General features: G+C 36.3%; 2 protein-coding genes across 2 annotated transcripts; both read right to left on the bottom strand.

Moving 5' to 3' along the window:
- Nucleotides 1–2,450: 2,450 nt before the first annotated feature.
- LOC111989512 (pentatricopeptide repeat-containing protein At3g53700, chloroplastic) lies at nt 2,451–5,493 on the bottom strand. Its single transcript, XM_024021304.2, has one exon. The coding sequence runs from the start codon at nt 5,360–5,362 to the stop codon at nt 3,044–3,046; it is 2,319 nt and encodes a 772-aa protein (XP_023877072.1). The 5' UTR covers nt 5,363–5,493; the 3' UTR covers nt 2,451–3,043.
- A 7,978-nt stretch (nt 5,494–13,471) lies between these two features.
- Nucleotides 13,472–15,435, bottom strand: LOC136067146 (actin-depolymerizing factor 2). Its single transcript, XM_065772511.1, has 3 exons — nt 15,324–15,435; nt 13,886–14,151; nt 13,472–13,802 (listed from the first exon to the last, which is right to left on the bottom strand). Exons 1-3 carry the CDS (start codon nt 15,324–15,326, stop codon nt 13,652–13,654), a joined length of 420 nt encoding a protein of 139 aa, XP_065628583.1. The 5' UTR covers nt 15,327–15,435; the 3' UTR covers nt 13,472–13,651.
- Nucleotides 15,436–19,322: the final 3,887 nt, after the last annotated feature.

Here is a 19,322-nt window from a genome sequence, read left to right as displayed (position 1 = left end):
ACCACTAAAGTATTCCCTCTCTCACAAAAAGACACTGCTCTTTGGGCTTCTTCTCCACAGCCAAGGTTGACTCAAGTTCCAAAATCCATAGTTTTGTGTTGACTTTAAGCAATAAGACTATGAGAGTTGGAGCAAAGATCTGTCTTAGGCTAAGTTCTACTCAGCAAATAATAGTCCTTTGTCTATATATATGCTACAAAATATAGTCATTAAACACTTACTAATATGTTGATTTTGCTATGAGCTTTTGTATTTTATTATTTGTTTGGAGTGTTTGTTCTGCTATCGACTGGTTCAGCGGAGCCAATTCTACAGGACATATCAAGACCATTTCTAGCTGGGCTAATTCGGCAAAATGAACCAAGCCCAATTTTGAACCCCGCGAGCCTTTGTTCAAGAAGTGTCCACAAATATTCCGACACATGTATTTTGGCAAAAAAAAAAAAAAGCCCCTACACCATTCAATTTCATTCTGAAGTGTTATAGTAAAACTTTTATTTTGGAGATTGTTTTATTTGAAAGAGATATTGCATGTATATGATACATGAGATACCACCTCGTTGTTATAAGAATTTGAAGGATTAGAGTTTTGATCAGATGGTCTCTAAGAGCATCTTCAATAGATTCTTTGATTCATGGATAATTTGATGATTGGGAAATAAAGGATTTAAACCCTGAAGTTTTTAATGATAATACTAGGAATTACAAGTTGATTTAGAAGACCATTCTTAAATTCTTATCTTATGTCCTTCAAAGGATAAATTTTGAACAACAGAATTTTTCTATTCTTTGGAAACTTAGCATTTCACAGGAGCCTAAAAGAAGGAAAATAGAAAAATGATAGTGGGGAAAATGGAATGGAGCAGGGTGCCAATCTCTGATAAGACCGCAATTTTTGCGGGTAGCAAATACGGAATGAAGCAGTGGTGGTTCTACATGCAAGCCAGGGTAGTCACAGGATCACCTTGACTTATAAAAAAATGTATATATACACTTGTCAAAAAAATATTATATGTTAAATTATCCTATTATGACTACTCTAATAAAAATTTTGAACACCCTAACTTGAGAATTACAAAAATTTGGATTCAACAAAAATAAAAGTAATGCTACTACATTCACAACATTTTTACAATAATTTTACAACAAATATAATGTAGTAAGCTGTTACTGATTCTAATTTGGACCAAATACTAATATTAATTTTTTCTCCAACAATAAAAACTTTTTGCATAAGATTTATTGTAAAAATGTTGTGGACGTAGCATTACTCCAAAATTAATTTTGCCTCCAAACATAATTCTTAATCCTTTTTTTTTTAAAGCTTAAATGACAACAATAAATATTAGCTCAAATAACAACAAACATAAATCAAGCAAAAACAAGACAAGATCAAACAACAACAATTGAAAAAATTACTCAACAAAAAGCCTATTATAAAATAAAAAGATAAAATTTGTAACTCAGTTCAACTTATTCAATAAAAATAATTTCTAATTTCATTTTTCTTTAAAAAAAATTGTACCAATAGAAATATTGTGGTAATTTAAAATTCTTAGTAACCACCCTAAAAAATATTCCTAGAACCGCTACTGGGATGATCTATCGTGCATGAGTAAAGATAACAGCCAAAGACAGAGAACGGAGGTTGAGTATTCTGTTCAAATTGTTTATTTTGATAAGTACATTCTGTTCAAATTTACTCAAACATGATGCTTGAAAGATTTTATTTTCGTCCTTAAGATCAATATTATATAAAACAGAAACTTCTATTGACCAATTTACAGCTTATGGCTTTTGCTTTGACCCATGACTCAAAACGGTGAGAGATGAAGAAAGTTGGTTCAGAGTTCCGGTAACTCTTTGCCATGTACTTTAATCTCGTTTACATGTGCTACTATGTATGGACAAGAATTGTACTGCATACATTTTCAGGAGAATGTAAATCTTGAGTTAATACAAATCTTTTTCTCTCTTCTATTCTATTTGAAGTCATGCTCTCTTTTACTTTCCTAATTAACAAGTCATTTTTTATTATTTACTTTCACTAATGTTATTTTTTACATTCCTCAATATTTTTCCGTTCTCTCAACTTGGATCAACTTACTTTTTCTTACCGGTTCATTACTTGCTCTCTTTTTAACATGACCAAACTATCTCAAGCGGCTCTCCCTCATCTTTAGGCTACCGCTATCTTTAAGTGGATTCTCTTTTTTTTCAAATCCTATCTTTCGGTGTATTCCCGCTAATCCATCATAATTTTTTCATTTCTGCTGTACTCATTTTATGATACATGATAAAAGGTCATAGATTCAAAAATTCGACCATTCTTTGGCACTCAGCCAAAAGATTCCAAAATGGGTGCAAATCTCACACACACACACGAATATGTATTAGGAAGCTGACCAACAGAACAGCAAACAGTGAAAAATATAATCCAAACCCGTAAATAAGTAAATAACAAATTATGCATTGAAGAGAAGGGAGTAATGCCTAAGACATACTACATGCTACGCGATCAAGCTTGATAAATTCGTTCTTTTTTAATATTTATGTCTAATTTACGTAATCCTCATGGGTATAACTGGAAGCTTGAACCTGTTGATAGGCAATGCTTTTGTACCAATCCACAAGTTGACCCTACAGCCTGAATGCATTCATACATTATTACAAGAAATTCAGGGCCAGAAACAATGGTATTCGTTCTGAAATGGTACACGTGCCAACTTAATACAACGACAATTTCTGATCTTCTTCTTCTGCAAATGTTGACACTGAAGTTGCAAGAGGAAGTCTTTTTTCAGATGAATATGTAGGAGGGAGTCTCCTCCATGAGGCCAACCAAAGAGAACCAACATTACTATTATATTAACTCAACCCCTTACAAGTCCAGCATGTCATCCTCTAAAATCCCTTTCATTAGCTTCACCTTTGCACAGCATAACCTACTGGACTGAAGGTAATCCAAAATTTTCAAATTACAAACCAGGAAACATGGCCTCTATCCTCCTACCAACTAGCATGTAGCATTTTAATTGCATCTTCATCTGTAAGCTTTTCTGGGATTTCGGCTATCTAAGATATCACCAAGAGTGGCCAAGGCATCTTGAAATTTACGGATTTTGAGAAACCCCCTTATCATGGAAACTTCACTGTCTGAGAAGCCTGCTTTCTCCATGACCATATCAACAAGTTTGATTAGGGTGTCCTCCATGGCTAAAGCACAAAGTCCTTCAGCCAGCAAAATGAATGATGAAAATTGTGGAACAAATCCTTTCTCCATCATCTCAACCACAAAATCAACAGCTTCTCCAATTGGTCCTCCACCATTGCAAAGCCCACGAAAAACAATTTTATACGTAACGGCATCAGGAGGATCACCCTTCTCCATCATTTCTCTAAAAAGCATCATGCCTTCTTTTGCTCTCTTTCGTTTAAATAGTGCTTGAATTACAGGATTATAAGCCGGTGGAGTCGGGACCATTCCTTTCATCTGAACAGTTCTGAGGAGCCTACTTGCAACCTCAATTCTACCTGCCCTGCACAAGCCCCCAATAAGAGTCCCATAAGTGACAATGTCTGGTTCACACCCATTTGAAGTCATACTTTGAACAATATCTGCTGCCTTCTTTATATCACCATCTCTGCAGAAGTATGTGAGCAGGGAATTGTATGTGAACTTGTCAGGTTTCAATCCTTCCATTATCATCTGATCCATAAGCTGAGAAGCCTCTTCCATCCTCCTGCTCTTACAAAGACCATCAATAAGGCTGTTGTAGGTCACTGAATTTCTTGAAACCCCTAGGAGTTCCATCTGATCAAAAATTTCCTCCGCATCCTCAATTCGCTTGTTTTTGCAAAACCCATCTATCAAAGTATTGTATATAAAAACATTCCGTGAGCAACCACTTGACTCCATCTCTTTCAGCAAGCTCAAAGCTTTCTCAAGTTTCCCTCTAGAACAGAGGCTGTCAATCAAAATATTGTAAGTAAATTCATCAGGTTGACACCCTTTCTTCTTCATCTCCTCAAATAGCTCCATTGCCATTCTATGCTTACTAGTCAAACAGAGTCCATGAATCAGAGAATTAAACGTACAAACATCAGGTAAAATTCCCTTGCTTGTAAGAACACGAATAAGTTCAGTGGCCTCTTCAACTCGGTTCTCCTTACACAAGGTGCTAATTAGAGTGTTATAAGTGATAGTGTTAGGGGAACAATCCCTCAAAACCATCTGATTAAGAACTTCCTTTGCCTCTTCAACTTCACCCAATTTACACAACCCAGAAATCAAAGAGTTGTACGTAAATATATCCGGATCAAACCCTTCCTGCAGCATTACATCCATAACCTCTAAAGCATGTTTGACATGTCCAGCCCGGCACAAACCATTAACCAAAGTGTTGAACGTAAACTGATCGGGACGGAAGCCCTCATTTGACATCTCCTGAACAAAACTCAACGCTTCCTCAATCCTACCCTCTTTGCATAACCCATTAATCAAAACATTAACTGTCACACTGGTACATGGGCAACCAACTTCTACCATTTGTTCTCTAATTCTCAATGCACCACTAATATTACCTTCCTCGATATACCCTTGCATTAGCGTGGTGAACGTTTTCTCATCCGGCGACAAACCATAGTTTGGCATCTCTTCCATCATCAAAATGGCCGGCCTAATTTGATGAGCTTTACAAAGAGCCTTTATCAATACATTAAAGGTGGAAACATCTGGCTTAATTCCTCTACTAACCATACTCGAATGCATGGTTTCAACTAGTTTAAGCTTATTACCATCAACAAGAACATTCAACAAGAAGTTACAAAAATGCGTGTCAGGTTTTAAGCCAAACTCATTCTCCATCATTTCCACAACACCAACAATTTCATCATATAATTCAAACTCTGCATAGCTCATAATAAAAATCAAGAAAGTACCTGTACTAATCTCACACCCCGCGAGTTTCATTTCTTCCAAGACACTTCTCATCGATTCGAAAGACCCCACCTTTCCAAGCTTACGAAGAATCTCCTCGTATATGGCCGAACTGGGTGTGAAGCTGGACTGCTTCGAGGCCCATTCGAATATGCGAAGGGCTGAAGACTCGTCGGTTTGGCGGCGAAGGGTGTCAAGGAGTTGCTTTGGGGTGAAGTCTGAAGGGAGCTGAGAGAGAGTAGTGGGTGGAGTTGAATTGGAGACTGGAGAAGGGGCTGTGACTTGGTCATGGTGTTGTGTGGAGGCGAAGGAGATGAAGGAATTGGAGGTGGGTTTCTGAGAGAATGAGAGCGGTGATGGGTGGTAGTTTATGGAATGTGGGAGAGACAAAGGGTAGCATTTTAGACAGGAAGAGAAAGCCATTTGGGCAATTATACAAACATGTAAGGTGCAGAGAGTTGAGTGGCACCTGGCGGATGAGGTGAGAGTAGATAGGAAATTGGCAGAGAAGACTTTACAATGTGATAGAGTTTTGGGTTTGGCAGTTTTCGTAACGACCCACCGTTTTCATAGAGGAAATGCAGACTTATATTTTGTCGTTTATTATTATTATTTTTTTAAAGGAGGATGTTATTATTATTATTATTATTATTATAGATATGGTAATATTTTTATTTTAACTTATCACATTCATTCTATGATAATTACTCTTTATCATTCAACTAAAGCACCAATAAGTTTTAGTATAGATGAGATTCAAACCCTAAAAATTTGTTATTCAACAAGAAGAGACTTTACTAATTAAGTTATTCAACAAGAAGAGACTTTATTAATTAAATTAATTGAAGCCCACACCTAAAGTTGTCCACGGGTCAGGCCGGACCCGATACGCTGGTGTCAGGTGGAAGGCAGAGGGACCCGAAACCAACCGCTAGCGTCAATCGGTCGAGTCAATTTTGGGTTCGGGTGGTGCTCAAGTTAGTTCAGTCGGTGGAGGAAGTCGCAGGAGCTTGCAAATACCACGAAATCTGCAAAATAGTCGCTAGAATTTGCAGAAACTCACTAGATCTGCATTGAAATCGTCGAAATCTGCACCAAAATCTCTTAAATTTGCTAGGGTTTGGCTAAATCTCACCAAATATGGTTGAGATCTCGCCAAATCCCCTCGAAACTGAGTTTGATCTTGTTGAAGTTGGCCGAATTTGTATATAACATAGGTCAGGTCAAGTGGCTCGAGTTTTGGAGAAGAAAACCTGCTACTCGACCCACTGGCGTTGGGTCTTGGGCGCAAAAACTGCCACCAACCAACAAGAGTGTCGATTCAGGCTAAAATCGGGTGGGGATCGGGCAGTTTGGTTGGTCTGGCAGGTGTGGGTCGAGTCTGGACACCCCTACCCACACCAAAGATAAAGAATCCAATGTTGGCATGCCCGTAATAAAACAATTAAGGAAGATCAACTTTTTGAGCCACACACAATCTTAAAGGTGATCAAATCTCTTGTAATTGATTCTCTTTTTCCTCTTGACCCTACAAAACAAGCAAGCATCGTCAAGCCATCAATCTTATTGGTTGGAAACCCATCCAATGGGTTTCTTCAAGCTCAACATTGATGGGTCTACCTGTGGAAACTCGAGCAAGGCTACTGCTGGTGGCCTCATTAGAAATTGCAAAGGAGCATGGAGGGTTCTTTCTTTCTCTCTTTCTTTCTTTTCTAGAAGTATTGGTCTCACTCACTCTATGGTGATAGAGCTTTGGGGACTTCAAGATGGACTTGCCCTTGCAAACAACCTCAATATCTGTAAGCTACTTATAAAGATAGATGCAAAATGTGTTATTAGCATGCTCGCATCATATAGCCCTATGATTGATGCCTCTAATCCTTGTAGTGCCCTAATTTTTTACTACAAGTCCCTAGTTTAGCTTTTTGATAAAACTTACATCCATTGCGAAGGGGAATAGTGCACATACCTTTTAGCGAAGGAAGGAAACAATTCTAGTGATATTTTTGTAATGTACTATAATCCCCCTCCTTGTATTTTGTACCGGCTCTTAGCTTATGCTTGGGGTGTCATGTGATCTAGGTTGTAGTTGTACTAATTAACTTAGTTCTAATCTAATTTCCCTTTTCACCACAAAAAAAAAAAAAAAAAAAAAAAAATTTCTTCCAAGACACTTCTCATCGATTCGAAAGACCCCACCTTTCCAAGCTTACGAAGAATCTCCTCGTATATGGCCGAACTGGGTGTGAAGCTGGACTGCTTCGAGGCCCATTCGAATATGCGAAGGGCTGAAGACTCGTCGGTTTGGCGGCGAAGGGTGTCAAGGAGTTGCTTTGGGGTGAAGTCTGAAGGGAGCTGAGAGAGAGTAGTGGGTGGAGTTGAATTGGAGACTGGAGAAGGGGCTGTGACTTGGTCATGGTGTTGTGTGGAGGCGAAGGAGATGAAGGAATTGGAGGTGGGTTTCTGAGAGAATGAGAGCGGTGATGGGTGGTAGTTTATGGAATGTGGGAGAGACAAAGGGTAGCATTTTAGACAGGAAGAGAAAGCCATTTGGGCAATTATACAAACATGTAAGGTGCAGAGAGTTGAGTGGCACCTGGCGGATGAGGTGAGAGTAGATAGGAAATTGGCAGAGAAGACTTTACAATGTGATAGAGTTTTGGGTTTGGCAGTTTTCGTAACGACCCACCGTTTTCATAGAGGAAATGCAGACTTATATTTTGTCGTTTATTATTATTATTTTTTTAAAGGAGGATGTTATTATTATTATTATTATTATTATAGATATGGTAATATTTTTATTTTAACTTATCACATTCATTCTATGATAATTACTCTTTATCATTCAACTAAAGCACCAATAAGTTTTAGTATAGATGAGATTCAAACCCTAAAAATTTGTTATTCAACAAGAAGAGACTTTACTAATTAAGTTATTCAACAAGAAGAGACTTTATTAATTAAATTAATTGAAGCCCACACCTAAAGTTGTCCACGGGTCAGGCCGGACCCGATACGCTGGTGTCAGGTGGAAGGCAGAGGGACCCGAAACCAACCGCTAGCGTCAATCGGTCGAGTCAATTTTGGGTTCGGGTGGTGCTCAAGTTAGTTCAGTCGGTGGAGGAAGTCGCAGGAGCTTGCAAATACCACGAAATCTGCAAAATAGTCGCTAGAATTTGCAGAAACTCACTAGATCTGCATTGAAATCGTCGAAATCTGCACCAAAATCTCTTAAATTTGCTAGGGTTTGGCTAAATCTCACCAAATATGGTTGAGATCTCGCCAAATCCCCTCGAAACTGAGTTTGATCTTGTTGAAGTTGGCCGAATTTGTATATAACATAGGTCAGGTCAAGTGGCTCGAGTTTTGGAGAAGAAAACCTGCTACTCGACCCACTGGCGTTGGGTCTTGGGCGCAAAAACTGCCACCAACCAACAAGAGTGTCGATTCAGGCTAAAATCGGGTGGGGATCGGGCAGTTTGGTTGGTCTGGCAGGTGTGGGTCGAGTCTGGACACCCCTACCCACACCAAAGATAAAGAATCCAATGTTGGCATGCCCGTAATAAAACAATTAAGGAAGATCAACTTTTTGAGCCACACACAATCTTAAAGGTGATCAAATCTCTTGTAATTGATTCTCTTTTTCCTCTTGACCCTACAAAACAAGCAAGCATCGTCAAGCCATCAATCTTATTGGTTGGAAACCCATCCAATGGGTTTCTTCAAGCTCAACATTGATGGGTCTACCTGTGGAAACTCGAGCAAGGCTACTGCTGGTGGCCTCATTAGAAATTGCAAAGGAGCATGGAGGGTTCTTTCTTTCTCTCTTTCTTTCTTTTCTAGAAGTATTGGTCTCACTCACTCTATGGTGATAGAGCTTTGGGGACTTCAAGATGGACTTGCCCTTGCAAACAACCTCAATATCTGTAAGCTACTTATAAAGATAGATGCAAAATGTGTTATTAGCATGCTCGCATCATATAGCCCTATGATTGATGCCTCTAATCCTTGTAGTGCCCTAATTTTTTACTACAAGTCCCTAGTTTAGCTTTTTGATAAAACTTACATCCATTGCGAAGGGGAATAGTGCACATACCTTTTAGCGAAGGAAGGAAACAATTCTAGTGATATTTTTGTAATGTACTATAATCCCCCTCCTTGTATTTTGTACCGGCTCTTAGCTTATGCTTGGGGTGTCATGTGATCTAGGTTGTAGTTGTACTAATTAACTTAGTTCTAATCTAATTTCCCTTTTCACCACCAAAAAAAAAAAAAAACCCAATGCTGCCACTAAACTACAAAACTTTTGACATTGTTTTATAGTTTTGTGATTAGCTCAAAATAGAAATAAAAGACATCACTAATTTTATAAAGAAAATGAAAAAATAATTATTATCATATATTCATAAATGACTCGTATCTTTAGTACAATTATGATTGATAAGTTGGACATTAAACTTTAGTTTGGGAAATTTATTATGCCCTATTGATCAAATTCTCATAAATGTGATGTATAGAAATTTGGATGTCTGGGAATATAATTACATATGTTTTGTTTGATTAAGAATATGGTAAGAATTGCTTTTTAGAAAGAAAAAATATATATATCTTCTTAAGAATCTTATTGCATATTGGGGAAAAGTAGCTTTGAAAACTAAGAAGAAACAACATCTAAGGTTGGGTGATTCGCCACAATAATAACAAGTGCATTTTCTTTTCCTAGCCTAAACTTCTTTTTCGTTTTCTTTTTGTCAACCCTTTCCTTTATCAGAAATTTATAAAACAACTTCCTTTTCTCAAAAATCACAAGCACAACCGATTGAATGGTCCCTCACAAAAACACCAAGTTTGACTAGGTCTAGGTGAATCACTTGCAAAAAGGGTTTAATTAAATACCCGAATCAGCTGCCTAATTGAAAACTATATTTCATAACTATGGGAAAAATGCAAAATTTGGGATTGGTTACATCATGTTTTTATTTTTGAGTGAGCTTTTTTTTTTTTTTGGGGGGGGGGGGGGGGGGGGGGGGGGGAAAAAAAAAAAAAAAAAAAAAAAAAAAAAAAAAACCAATGCTGCCACTAAACTACAAAACTTTTGACATTGTTTTATAGTTTTGTGATTAGCTCAAAATAGAAATAAAAGACATCACTAATTTTATAAAGAAAATGAAAAAAATAATTATTATCATATATTCATAAATGACTCGTATCTTTAGTACAATTATGATTGATAAGTTGGACATTAAACTTTAGTTTGGAAATTTATTATGCCCTATTGATCAAATTCTCATAAATGTGATGTTTAGAAATTTGGATGTCAAGAGATTGCGACTAAATTTCCAGCCATGTAACATAAGCTAGGGTAGTCCACAAGTCGAGTCGAAGTAGGTTTAGACTTAACCTGCATTCGACCCAACCTGGTCGAGTAGAGCAGCCCTCAACTTGCCATTGATCGAGATGATGATCGGATCGAGCGAATCAGACCTCCAACAAGTGGCAGGCGGGTCAATCGGAGTTAAAGATCTAGGAAATGATAAGAAAATGATAAGAAATCGATGAGATTTTGCCAAATCCAATGAAAATCTAACTGGATTCGATAAAATTTTGCTAAATCTAGTAGAAATCTCACTGGATTCAATGAGATTTTGCCAGATCCGATCGAAATCTCGTCAGATCTAGCTAAAATATCATTGAATCCAGAAATTTTTGTTGAAAATTGCTTAGTAAGTCCGTCGGTTTGGGTTTTTTGGGTTTTAGGAGAGGAGAACCTAAACTGACCTATTGGAGTCAATTTCTAGAGGAAAAGACCCACCACTAACTATCGAAGTAGCTAGGTCAACCAGTGGTCAACTTAGATCCAGTCGGTTTCTTCGAATAGGTTAGATAGCGTAAATATTGTAAGCAAAGAAGCAGACCAAAAAAAATTAACAAAATGACTAAATTGTTACCTTTTAGATGTTTAAAAAAAATCAAAATTGTTTTTTTTTTTAATAAAAAAAATTTGGACTGCGCCAAAAAATTAACGAAATTTTACTTTTAAACACCAAAAGTATACTTTAAATCTATTCCCCCTTCTGTCCTCTCCTTTTTCTTTTTCTTTTTCAAACTTCTTCCTCTCCACCCGCGTCCCACCCTACATTGACCTCTCAATGACAACGATGCCATTCCCTGCCGACAACCCCCTTCACCATCTTGCTCCCTAATTTTTTTTTTTTTTTTTTTTTTTTTTTTTAATTTAGACTGCGCCAAAAAATTAACGAAATTTTACTTTTAAACACCAAAAGTATACTTTACATCTATTCCCCCTTCTGTCCTCTCCTTTTTCTTTTTCTTTTGCAAACTTCTTCCTTTCCACCCACGTCCCACCCTACATTGACCTCTCAATGACAACGATGCCATTCCCTGCCGACAACCCCCTTCACCATCTTGCTCCCTAGCCCATAGGGCTAGATTGTGGATGAACTCATCGTCCCTCGTATCGCATCGCTGCCCGAACCATGTTCATCATCAGCACATGGTGGTGTTTTTTTTTTTTTTTTTTGAATGTGACGGTTTTTGGTATTTAAGCAAATAAGGAATGGGGATTGAAGTAGTATGGATCTCAATCGGCAGTGGGTCAGTGCCAATAGTGTGGGTCTTGTGTGGGATGGTTTGGGGTTTATGGAGGTGGTGGCTTTTAGTGAGGATCCCCAATGAGCATGAAATCTCTAGTTAGGTACAGCCGTAAAGGCACAGAGTATCTCTACTGGCATCAAGTAGTGAGACACCTAAACTCAACTAATAAAAATGTACAAAAATAGGAAAAATAAAATGGACAAAAGCACATGAGAAAGAATAAAGACAATATACGATGTATGGCTTTGCAAAATTTGGAGGCTTTAACTGCACCCAAACCTAGAATGCAATTAGAACCAAGCTACCAGAGGTGAATTGGTGGAGGTTGGTCTGGTTCGCGCTTCCAACATATGCATTTACGTGCAAGCTGGACTTCAAGAACAGTTTAACTACTAGAGACAGATTGATCTAATGGAGATAAAAAGGTGAGTCATGCTGTGTTTTTTGCAAAGCCTATACAAAGAGTAGGTTTATTTTTTTTTATGTTACTTTACAAAGAATACTTTGAAAGGAGATTATGGGCTGGTGCCTTGTCATTAAGCCTTGAGTTTTGTTGGGAAGATTTAGCATGCTAGGGTGGTCATAAATTGAAGGGCAGTAGTTTGAAAGAAACAAGAAAATTTGCTTGGGGAGCTGCATATTCTAACATATAAATACATAGGTATTCTAGAATTCATCATGGTCACTCTAAAACTAAGGAAGAGGTGTTGCAGTCCATAAGATGGGATGTGAAAGCTCGTGTGATGGCCATTGGGGGATTCAATGACTTTATCTTAAACAGAGTCCTCTACTGCAAGTGGGGTTCGCAGTTATTTGTTCTAAAAATAGCTATTTTGACTACACTTGATTTTGTACTTGAGAGTTCAATATGAAGTTGTACTAGCAGGGTCTTTGACCTGTTCCTATGAGTGCTGTAAGTTGGGTTTTTTTTAATGAAATTAGTTTGATTCATTAAAGAAGAAGACGAAACAATACTAGTGGTGAAACACAACGCATACCGTAAGGAGGGGGTAAAGGATAGGCTCCGCCTATGGGGAAACAATAGGTGAATAGGTTAGTCATACTAGCCTGGTCTACATCAAAAACATTTTCCTATTAAAGTTGACTCCGTATATAGAGTGGTAACATTTTCCTATTAAAGTTTGACTGCGTATATAGAGTGGTAGACACATCGCGACACAGACAAGCTTCCCCATCATTTAGGAATTAACAAACAATAATATGGACACTCATTTTCACAGCTTGCTGACTTGTACAATTGTAAATAATCAACCAAAAGTGGTGAGTCCACGTAAATAAGAGTGGGCTAAAAATGTACACCACACCACCAACAGTCGCACACATCAACATATAATAAAATTAAATGTGTGATTAGGTTTGTCCCTATAATTGTTCTTTAGGAATTATAGGTAGGTATTTGAACAATTAACACAAACAAAGGCTCATCAGAATTCAGTAAGATAATAGGGATGAAGCTGTCATTGACCTTAAAATTCTCAAAGAGCGACAAGTAAGCAAACCCCGTTCCGCAACCCATAATATAACTCAATAGAATATTTATTTAAGAAGAAAATAGAAATAGTTTTTTAAAAATATAGAAAATTTTGCAAAAACAGATATCAGTTCTCTTGATACATTTTAACATTAATCTATGTAAAACAAAACAAACCAATAAATCAGCAAATTTGAAGATTTAAAACCATTCGCCTTTAGCATTCCAAAGTTAAATGACAGGGATCAATTCAAAACTTGAAATGAACTCTAAAGGTGTTGTCTAACCCCCACGAACAGTTACATATTAGCTAGTAGGAATAAGACTATGAAAGGCCACTCGACAGTACATAGGTTCTATAGATAACAAATCACATGAACATGATATTTCAGAAACCAGCGATACTTGTTTACACAAGACCAGACCCGCCAGGGAGGCAGGAGGTGGTAAACACTTGTCCAAGATGAATAATAGACTCCACGGAAAAACTTGGAAATTAAGACCGTAATTAGCCAAGTTTACCATCTCACAAACTATAAACAATTCACTTAAGTAAAGAAGGGATGAAGGGAGGAACTCCCTGTCGCAAGGGCTACAATTTGTATTCAGCAGGCACGGCTCTTAATGACATCAAGACCCATCTCAGTTGGATCGGTTGCTTGCAACTCAATCTGAATTCCATCAAGCTCTCTCTTAAATCTATCCTTGGAGCTTGCATAAATCATCTTGCTTCTAACCCTTGCCGTATCAGGAGACCTTCATAGAACAGGAAAGGAATTAGAACATACAACCACCAAGAACATGGTATCAAAGATCAAGTAAAGACGGATCATAGTTACCACGCAATGAAGAAAATCCTGCTCTTTTGGCAATTCTCTTCAGTGACAAAATCAAAATCGTAGACAGCATAACGACACTCCTCAGCGGGAAGGCTTGCAGTGAAATCCTCATAACTTTGATTTGGCTCACCAACCTTCTCCACAACAACTTGCTTTTGCTTCTCCTCAATCTTGTAAACAATGAAGCGATAGGTCCTTTTTGCCTTAAGCTCCAAAAACTTCAGCTTGCAGTCATCATGCACTGCCATACCCGAAGCTGCGTTGGCCTGAGGAATCGCATGCACATCATAGAGATAAAATACTTGACATAATTCCGTAACTCGGTAAGACCCACATAAGATACGCAGAATACTGACATAAGTAGCATTCCCAAATATTGAAAACATCGAGATATTAAATTCTATTACCCTACATTTGATTGCTGGAATGACAGAGAAAGAAAGATAATAGACAAGAATAAAATCACGATGATTAAAAAGATTCTAGTCTAATTTGATCCATCCTTTCTTTCTTGAAAGAAAGGAACTATGGACTGCAGAAAATAAATTGTAAATCAGTGTAAAATTCTAACAAACTAATCCATAGCCGACCCCAAAATTTTGGGACTAAGGCTTTGTTTTTGTAAAATTCTAACAAACAAAATTCAGCCTTCTTTATCCTCAAACATTTCTGCTTAAGGTAGATAGTGCCCGTTTGGTTACTGCGTTCCGGTTCGGTTCAAAACTGAAAACATATTCATATTATAGAAATATGAAATTCAAATCAAACAAGCATACACTTCCATAGCCATCACTAAAATAATCTTAAAATAATAATAAAATAAAAAATAAATAAATTAACACGCAATGCAAAGTCAGAACCGTCCGCTTTCAAAGGATAACACACATTCACTACATCCAAAACCAGCACACACACATATACAAAAAAAAAAAATATCTAGAGTAAAAAAGAAAATCTAAACAGAAAGCACAGCAAAGCAAGCAGGATCCATTGACGATCCATTGACTAAGGACAGTAGATCCATACAATTTACAATCACTCAAATTTTGAGAGAAATCATTGATCAGAAACTTATAAAAAAACAAAAAACAAAAAACAAAACAAAACAAAAAACAAAAAAGAATAGTCCGCTACAGAAATCGCGAATCGTATACTAAACATCGGAACGAAAATCAGATCTGCTAGCAAACGAAGTACAACAAAACGGTTAAGGAGCTACAAATCCACACAGATTTCTAGAATTCCAGTCAATTTTTAGTTCAAACAATCAGATCGAGCACAGATCAAACACCGACTTCAACAACAACTTTTTTTTTTCAAAAAACGAAGATCCGTTTGGCTGCTAAGAAACCGCGAGAAAAGAAAAAGAAAATTTTGAGTACGATCGGAGTAGTAAAGTCAGAACCCTAGGATAAAAGAAGTAAATAGAGAGACTGACCATTTTGTTTGTTCGGCTTCTTCTTTCTTTTTTGTTGTTGCGGTGGATAGTTGAGGAAGAGAAGATATAAGAAGTTGAGAGAGAAAGAGAGATGGGAGAATCGTCCGATGACGAAGGCTATGGGTTTGGGTTTGGGTTTGGGTTTGAGTGTTCTCCTTGATATCTGGTTGCTTAAATAAGTTGAATATTGAAATGCCCTTTTTATTACGTAGTAGATTTTTAGAGGTGGCTCTCTCTCTCTGGTGGGCAAGAATTAAGTTTAAGTATCAATCGTGGTATAATACGACTACGATTACGACATTTTTTTTTTTTTTTTTTTAAAGAAGCTCAAGACATTAGTTAGTTTTTCGCATAGATAGGAATCAAATATCAAATATCTTATTTGATGATAATAAATTTTATCAGTTGAACTAATAGGAATCCACTCTTAAATTTTTCTTTTAAACAATAATCTAGATACAAATATTCTCATTGTAAATTGATAAATTGTAATTTAAGTAATATCAGTTTCATATGGACTTATCAAAGACACAATTTTTTTTTTAAAAATACTCTAATCACAAGAAGTTATATGAGTATTTCTTAAATAAAAATTGTATCACTAGATTTATTGCTTTCTTCTGAAAGTGATTTTCTTGACACAGAAAATAATAAAATGAAGGGGAAAAAAACATTTTAGTAATAAGAAATTTTAAAATCAATGCATCTAATTTAAGCAAAGACAATTCAGGAGAAAGAATTTTTCTTCAAACTAATTTGAAGGCTTCCTCCAAACTATTATGTGGAAATTCAAATTAGTTTACGCATGTAATATTATTATTTAAATAACAATCATATGATTTAATACATGTATATGGTTTTATGAACTACCATGTTAAATATTTTATAATTTTAATGCTTTTTTTCCATAAATATTCTATAATATTTTATAATTAACATTATTTTCAAGAGAAAAGATAACTTTTTTTAATAATTAAGAATAATTATATTAAGACGAGAGTAGGGAAACAGGCTCAAACCCATCTCTACCTTCTAGGCAGAAAATCCAATCAAGAAGATTAGGGACGATTATAGGTCCATCCCAATTACAAAATGTTGGCCAAGAAGCAATGTTATGGGCCAAAAAGTTTAACATCCTAGAAACTTAACAAAATTCCCAACAAGAAAGGGATCTTAAAAAGACATTTACATTTGACATAACATAGACTTGAAAATTAGGTGGAGGGGATACTGAGGTTTATAGTCTCAATAACATTTTTTGTAGATATGTTAAGAAACAATGTTATGAATTATAACAAATTGATTATAAGGCAGAAAGTGGGAGAATACTCTTTCGATGTGGGACTCTTAGGACTCCGTCCGAGGACGTTGCCAAGCATGTCTAGGACATTGCTATGCATGCCTAGGATGTTGCAAAGCATGCCGAGGACGGCCTAGAACGTTGCCATACATGCCTAGGATATTGTTATGCATGCCTAAGGTACCCACAATAAAAGGAAGCTTAATGTAAGGACTTTGTCCGCTTTGGGGAGCCCAGCCCTCATGGTTTTGTACTCAATATCGAGTGCAGGCAAGCAAGGAGGGTTTCATAGTCTCAGCCCCAAGACTTGGAATCCCACATCAGCAAGAGTCCTCTCCCATTAACGCTTTATATGCCCTTGGAGCTTGCGTTAGTGTACCACTACTCACATGCCCTTTTAATGTAAGGACTTTGTCCGCTTTGGGGAACCAAGCCCTCACGGTTTTGTACTCAGTAGCAAGTCTAGGCAAGCAAAGAGGATTTTATAGTCTCAGCCCCAAGACTTGGAATCCCACATCGGCAAGATTTCCAAGGGCATACAATTAGGTACTCCCGGAGTACCATAAATGCGTAGTCCCCCCTCTCACATGAATGTGAGTCCCATCATGAATTTAATTAGTGGGACCTACTATTCATGTGAGATGAGAGAATACGCATTTACGATATTCTTGGAGTACACAATAATTTTCCAACATGCACACATAAAAGATATCCAATTGAAGTAAATCTAATTGATAATTATATGGAGGCAAAATTATATTTGTTTACTCAACTACAATACCAATTTTTTTTTTTTTTTTTTTTTTGAGAATAACTCAACAGCAATCTCATAAGACATAAATTGAGTTATTTAATAATATCTAACTTTGGGTTATTGCAGTTTTTTTTAATTGTAAAGTGTGATTATTGCCCTTTTTATTTTATTTTATTAAGTCTTGAATGAGGGAAATAACTAATAATATATACTAATATTCCATTGTGATAAGACAATTTTTAGATTAGTAAACTTTGATTTTTTTTTTTTAATGAATAACAGAATAACTTTGATTCTTTATTAAATTATCCTGGTATTTTCAATAGCAATCAATCCTAGCTATTGGGGGAAGAACATAAAAAATTTAAAATTTAAAAAAATTATTTAAAAAAAAAAAAAAACAGAGCAAGATCCTTTAAGAAATATCCAAAGTTGGGAAGCCGCATAAGGGCTGGCTTGGCGAGTTCAGCTGTGTACATGTACAATTGCACAGACAGATATTTGGTGGTCGTTGACATTGTATGTTTTGTAGTGTAAAATTTGAATACTTCCCTCAAAACCAAACCATTTCTCTCCACTTTAAATATAAGGAACATAATAACACTTGGCTTGGGTCCATCAAGATTCTCTTTCTGCGTCAACCCAACGCTACCATCGATATTTAAACTTAAAATTAATATTGCAAGCACATTCTTCCATATGATCACCTAATTTTAATGGCTGTATCAAACTACAGGTGTTTCCAATAATTGATTTCTATGAAAAGTGATTCGGCAAAAAAAAAAAGAAAAAAAAGAATTGTATCAAAAGTGGGTAAAAATAGGGATGACAACAAAACATGTTGGGGTCGGATTAAGAGTGTCTCATTCTCGTCTTATCTATTTTCTAGAGCAAGAAAACTTGTGTAGGAAAGATTAGAGCAAGTTACATCGGAGACGGATTGGAGATAATTTATTTTCTCTTTTGAGGTGGCTTCAATATTAATAAGGTATAAATGAGATTGAAAACGAAGAAACAGTTTTAAGAGTGCTAAGAGAGGGAGGATGTAAGTGTTTTTGGATTGCAATTGAACATAAAAATATTATTTTTGTTCCTAAACTTTAAAAAGATTGTTTTTAGTCCTTAAAATTTTTAGAAAATTTTTCAATAATATAAGGGCAAAAATAGGGACAAAAAGAATTATAATAGTTTGGGATTAAAAAAAGGGGTTTTTTTAATTTTAAGGATAAATGTAACATTTTCAATAGATTAAGGACAGAAAAAAAAATGTAAGGCAAACTTTAGGAATGAAAACAATATTTTGGCATCAAAACACATATGTGCATATTCAAGGTGGGACAGGTGAGCAAAGCCGCCCCTTCCATATAACCTCTTTGGGTGACAGTGCAGGTCAAGCGGGGTGAGAGAAAGCAAAATAAAAAAAAGATAATTCATTCATTATTGGACAACAAAACAATTAAGAGAAAATTCTACCAAAAAATGTCATTGGCTACATAGTACATCCTTTTATCTTTTATCACTTAAGCAAGATATTTCGTAAGTGATACTCCATTTTTCAACAATAAATGGTTTAACAACTCAATGAACAATATATGTGGTTAGGGTTGGGAGTAGGGGAGAGGTGATTGATAAGCTCATAATTGAAGTCATCAAGCCCAATATTATCTCCAATCGAGCACCATTATAATATTCGAAATTACTTCTACAATGTTTGTCCTGCATTACCTTCCTCCACCACATTCTCGATCAACTAGCTACATCATCACCCGCAACAAACTACATCACTTAGAGAGCTCAACTAGTAGCCTAAGGGGATTTTTTCATTCAATCAGTTAGTTTAGATATTCTGAAATGAAAAGCCTAATGAGCACCATCAACCTTCATTCACATAGGTATTTATTGTGTCTCACCAACTTTCAATTGCATAAATATGAACCTATCCCTC

Source organism: Quercus suber, unplaced genomic scaffold (assembly GCF_002906115.3).
Source record: "Quercus suber isolate HL8 unplaced genomic scaffold, Cork oak 2.0 scaffold_60, whole genome shotgun sequence".
Taxonomy (NCBI): Eukaryota; Viridiplantae; Streptophyta; class Magnoliopsida; order Fagales; family Fagaceae; genus Quercus; species Quercus suber.
The sequence above is the reverse complement of the archived record's forward strand: the minus strand, read 5'-3'. Positions and strand labels throughout refer to the sequence as shown.